Here is a 5,191-nt window from a genome sequence, read left to right as displayed (position 1 = left end):
AGGTGAGACCCCAGCTGGGGGCGGGGCACTGCAGGGGCAGAGTTAACACTCCCAAGTCAGATGGGCAATGGACGTGCAGACAGATGAACCTTGGAAAGGCACTCTATTTGCAGCCTCAGTTTCCTCATCTGGAAAATGGCCACAGCAACCTACCTTCTGTGATGTTGCGTGTGCAGCGGCAGCCTTGGCCACAATCATCAGGCCATGCAATGGAGACTCACCCTGTGCCTCTGGGAGGTACTAAGAGCCACAACAGCTGTCTATCACATGTGGCAGGGGCCTGTACCCTAGGTCCCAGCAGGGAGACACTATGCAAAGCAGTGACTGGCCCAGCTACGTTCTTGGCAGCGCCTTTGACGGTACAGTAGGGACAATGGAATGGAAACTCTGCCATCTGGCTGGCAGGTAGACAAGGAAGCTGAGGCCATTCATTCTCCTGGCCACACAGAACTTGGCAATAGGGAACAGTACAAGGTGACAACATGGGAACACAAGCCAGAGGACTCAGAGGGCATTGCTGTAAACACTCAGGAGGGTTTGTTTGTGTCATGAAGATGGTGAAAGCCATGGCCATTTGAGTAGGAAAGAGATTCTGGACTTTGACAGCAGGCATGGCAGGTGGCTCATGATGATGAAACCAAACTCTTGGAACTGTTGTTTGCAGGAAGTGGCCGGGCATAAAGCCCACTCAAGTCACCACCCAGCACAAGCTTCTCTCTCGGAAAACAGCCTGCATCACCACCAACAAGACCACCCTGGGCCACCTGGCGGCCGTGGAAGCCCGAGATGCTATGTACTTGGTGAGACCAGGAGGGCAGGTAGGGTATGTCCAGGGGTGTGTGTGGAGCGGGCTCACCTGGCAGTTTAGGAGGGAAGGTGCTCACACACACACACACACACATACCAGGGCACTGCAGTGTTGGGCCCAGAAGGCACAGGACCTGCATGCCTGAGTTGGCATCTTTGCACTTGAGACAGCTTATGTTCATGGACAGTGCTGGTGCAGGGTGCTGAGACTATGAGCAGCTGGACAAGGGGCCACCCCACTTAGTGTAGAGCCAAACAAGGGCTTTCCAGAGGGGCCATAGTCCCTAACCCTAACCTGTTGTCTCTATCAAATCCTGACCACGCGTGGGAGAGCTCGAATCACTGTCCCAATTTTAATGATTTAGAACACTGAGGCTTCAAGAACCTTGCCTCCTCCCTGCCCCCATGGCACTGCAGAACATCAGAGCTGGGATTTGAACCCAGTGCCTACTGGGCCCTAGCAGGGCAAGTTGGACGAGAAGGCTGCCCACGGGTGCCACTTAAAGGGTGCTGTCAAGAGCCACTGACTTTTAGCGCCAGTTCCCAGAGAGAAGCCTTGTCCTGCCTGGAGATGAGTGGGCGCAGGACTGATAAGGTACAGAGTACTCAGGACCAGCATGCCCAGCCCCAGGCACAACGGGCAGCTCTACCTGCTGAGTTCAGGGAGCTTGAGGCCTGGCGGGCACAAGCCCCCTCCTTCTCCAGGAAGCCACGACCCCTGAGCAGCAGGGAGGCTGTCGTGGGGCTGGAGGAGTTAGAGAGTCCTGAGCCAGCCTCAGTTTCTACACCTTTAAAATGGAGGCAACTGCCCTGATGGATTGTGGGCAGTTCCATGAGATATGATTTGGGTATCACTTGACAGTGCTGGGAGAGAGTTCAGAGCCATGCCTTCTACCACAACAGGTTACAGCCTTCTCCTGGGGGCAGGACAGGGCAGAGCCCACAGCTGCCGCCTCCTGCAGCCCCATCCTGCTATTGTCCTTCCAGAAATACTTAGCCTTGTTTGAGAAGGAACTGAAGAAGATCCAGACTGAGAACCTGACCCAGGTGAGGGAAGCCCAGCGCTGGAAGGACTGCTGGAAACGCTCCCTGCACACCATCCAGGGCCTATACTTGTGACCCCTGCAGCCTGCGCATTAAAGTCATGTTTCCCACAGACTCTCCCTCTGTCCTCCTCCCTTCCTGCTCTGTACCAAGATCTGTGGCTTCACGCTGGGTGGTCCCTGTCCGTGTGGAACTCAAATCAATAAGAGACATCTGGGCCAAGAGAAGGTAGCTCCCAGCAATCTGCCACTTCAAAGAGACCCCAGGACCTCAAAGGAAACAGCCTCCAAAGCCACACTTGGCACTTTAAAAAGTAAAATTGCTAACAACTATGGGAGGGCAGGTATTGTGGCACAGTGGGTTAAGGCCCTGCTTGGGATGCCCACGCACCATTTGGGAATGCCGGAGAGACAAGTCCCACCTCCATCTCTAAGCCAGCTTCCTGTTACCATGTTCCTTGTGGGGAGAGGCAGGGGGAGCAATAAGTAATGACTCCAGTGCTTGTGTAAACTGTCACCCCCAAAGGAGACCCAGAGAGAATTCCTGGCTCCTGGTTTCAGCCCAGCCCAGCCTTAGCTGTTGTAGGCATCTGGGGGAGAGTGACCAGCCAATGAAAGATGCCTTGTTTCTCTCTGACATTCTGCCTTTCAAGTAATTGGACTTCAAAATGCAGGCATTCTGCTGCCCCAGTCGGGCAGAAGTGGCATCTACACAGGCAGAGAAGAGGTGAGAGGAACTTCGAGGCTAGGGAGGTGCGCTTCCCCAAACACATCCCATTCCCCAACCCCACCCGCCCCCAGCAGAGCCAGGACACAGGGAGTGGACATCCAATGTCCCCCTTGCTGGCGGGGACACCCTCCGTCTCTGCACAGCGAGGGAGAGCAGTGTGTGGGCTGCCCAGGTGGGACCACAGCTGGCCATGGCCCAGAAGCCAAATGGCCACAACAACCAGGACTGAACTAGTCTGAACCCAGGAGCCAGAAACTTTTTCCTAAGTCTCCCACAAGGGTGCAAGGCCCCATGAACTTGGGGCAGCCTCCATCAGAGGCTTTAGGAGGGCTGAGTCAGCATCTACAGTGGTGCATGAAGCTCTCACTTTGGGTTCTCCCTTTCCCCTTTCCCGGGCCATGCCTGGGGGACTCAGGGTCCTATGGGAGCAGGCACTGCCTGTTGGCCAGCTAGGGGCTCTCTCTGCACCGTGGGTGCTGGGGTTAAAAGAGGTCTAAATTTTGTGCAGGTTCATCCATCACCAGAAAGTGAAGTCACATCCTCTATGTTCTGTGATCTGGGACACACTCCCCACCACCACCACCAAGACCTCTGAGCTGCAGACTCCTCACACACCCCTATATCCTCACCCTCATAGCCCTTGGAGGGTGGGGAAGTAGGGAGGCAGGGGGCAAGGGCAGACTCCAAGGTCACAGGTTGAGGGGGTAAGAGCTGGGTGTCTTGGGGAAAGCCACCATGTCCCAAAGGGCCTCCCCTGCCTGCAAAATCAGAAGCTGCTAGCATCCGTCCATCCAGTATGGAAGCAGGTGTAAAACCCACAGACTGTGTCCTGGGTCACCTGTGCACACAAGGAGAGGAGGAAGGATGTTGAGAAGGGAGCAGGTCTAGTGGAGGAGGACAACGCACCACATGCCAGTCTCACCTGTGTGTCCCCCTCTGGGCCTCGTCTTCCACTGAGCTCCGCCAAGGGCTAGAATGATAGGAAAGACACTCGTGCGCACTGTGGGCCAAGAGCTGCCAGTGTCTTCCTTTGCCATCAGAGCCACGTGTGTCTCCTCCTGGCTGGGCTGTGGGCACAGCAACTCATCTCCCCAACACACACACACACCTACACAGCCACCAGGTAGCATCTGACCTTCAAGATAGAGCAGCTGGGAAGGGAGCAGTTCTGTCTTGGCTTAGTCTGCCTCCCAGTGCCACAGCTCACAGAGAACAGAATCACATTCCCCACCATCCTGGGGGCTGGAGGTCAGGACCAGGGTGCCAGCACTGCCCAGGGCAGATGACATCTTGCCCCAGAGGGCCTGAACCTGCTTCTTAAATTTTTTTAAAGATTTTTTTGAAAGAACTACAAAGAGAGAATATCTTCTATCTACTGGCTCACTTTCCAAATGGCTGCAAAGGCCAGGGCTGGGCCATGCCAAAGCCAGGAACCAGGAGCTTCTTCTAGGTCTCCCACTTGGATGCAGAGGCTCAAGCCATCCTCCGCTGCCTTCCTAGGTGCATTAGCATGGAGCTGGATGGGAAGGAGAGCAGCTGGAGCCCCCCAGAAGATGCCAGTGACAGTTAACCTGCTAGACTTCAGTGCTGGATGCTGAAATTCCTTTGGAAAGAAGACAAATCCCATTTCCGGGGGCTCCACACTCATGATCTCATGAGCTCCCGAAGTCCCTAGCCCTGGTGTCATTGTACTAAGGATTAGGAGGGCAATGCAGGCACTTCACATAATACAGCTCCCCGGTCCATTGCAGCAGACCAGCTGCAGCTGCCAACTTCCTCTTACTTCTGGGTCTTGACCATGTTCCCTCCCTTGGAAAGCTCAGTGACACCAGCTACCCCAGGTGGAGCCCTGCATGGCACAGCACCACACACACCCAGGCCAGAGACTCCCAGTAAGCATGGAAGCTTACCGGTATCCACGTGTGTGGGTTTGGGGCAGACCCACCCAAGGCTAGCTTCAGCAGAGGCCCCCAGGCCCAGTGTCCCTTGGACTCTACCATCCAGCACCCTCCTGTCTTTGTGATACTTGTTCTTTTCTTCCTCACATATCTGTTTTTGGCCATGCCCCTTCCAGAGCATGAGCCCTTAGAGAACAGGGGCCTATGCCAGCTTTCAGTGTCCCTTCATGCTGGGTCTGCACCAGGGAAGCTGGCATGGATAATGGCTTTGTGAGCACAGCCAATGACTGTGTGAGTGGGAGCAATCCAGAGCCCCCTTTCCAAGCTTCTGAAAAGCTTGGACTCTGGCAATGACTGGCAAAAATTAGGAAGTGTGAGCTGGACCTGAGACGGGGGACCACCACCATGAACCCTGTGTAACTCCCATCTTGTTCCAGCTGCTCCAGCTGGATTCCATGCTGGTGGCAGCACGCCTTCTGGTGGCCAACCCTGGAACATCAACCCAGTCAAGATGTGGGGTCTTTGCTTGCGCAGAGGATCCAGGTAGAATTAGAAGTCTTTCCTTGTACCCTTCACTCAGGGCCCAGGGCTCTGGCAATCTGACTCTTTATTAAGACCCCATCCACCTATAGTCCAAGATGCCCTCTGTTCTGAAGGACCTTCAGGGAGGGGCAGGAGGTGCAGGCAGAGTTCTTCCCCAGTGTTTCAGAGCA

At 55.1% G+C, this 5,191-nt stretch overlaps 1 protein-coding gene across 1 annotated transcript in view; it reads left to right on the top strand.

Moving 5' to 3' along the window:
• CCDC180 (coiled-coil domain containing 180) overlaps positions 1-1,926 on the top strand; it is a 44,500-nt gene extending 42,574 nt beyond the window's left edge. Inside the window, exons 35-37 of the mRNA XM_040963534.1 lie at positions 1-2; positions 665-800; positions 1,795-1,926. The exon at positions 1-2 is cut by the window's left edge and continues 104 nt beyond it. Of these exons, the coding sequence (XP_040819468.1) occupies positions 1-2; positions 665-800; positions 1,795-1,926 (270 nt within the window). The remainder of the gene's footprint in view (positions 3-664; positions 801-1,794) is intronic.
• The last annotated feature ends 3,265 nt before the right edge of the window (positions 1,927-5,191 follow it).

Source organism: Ochotona curzoniae, unplaced genomic scaffold (assembly GCF_017591425.1).
Source record: "Ochotona curzoniae isolate NIBS_2020 unplaced genomic scaffold, NIBS_Ocur_1.0 scaffold_3208, whole genome shotgun sequence".
NCBI lineage: Eukaryota > Metazoa > Chordata > Mammalia > Lagomorpha > Ochotonidae > Ochotona > Ochotona curzoniae.
The sequence above is the reverse complement of the archived record's forward strand: the minus strand, read 5'-3'. Positions and strand labels throughout refer to the sequence as shown.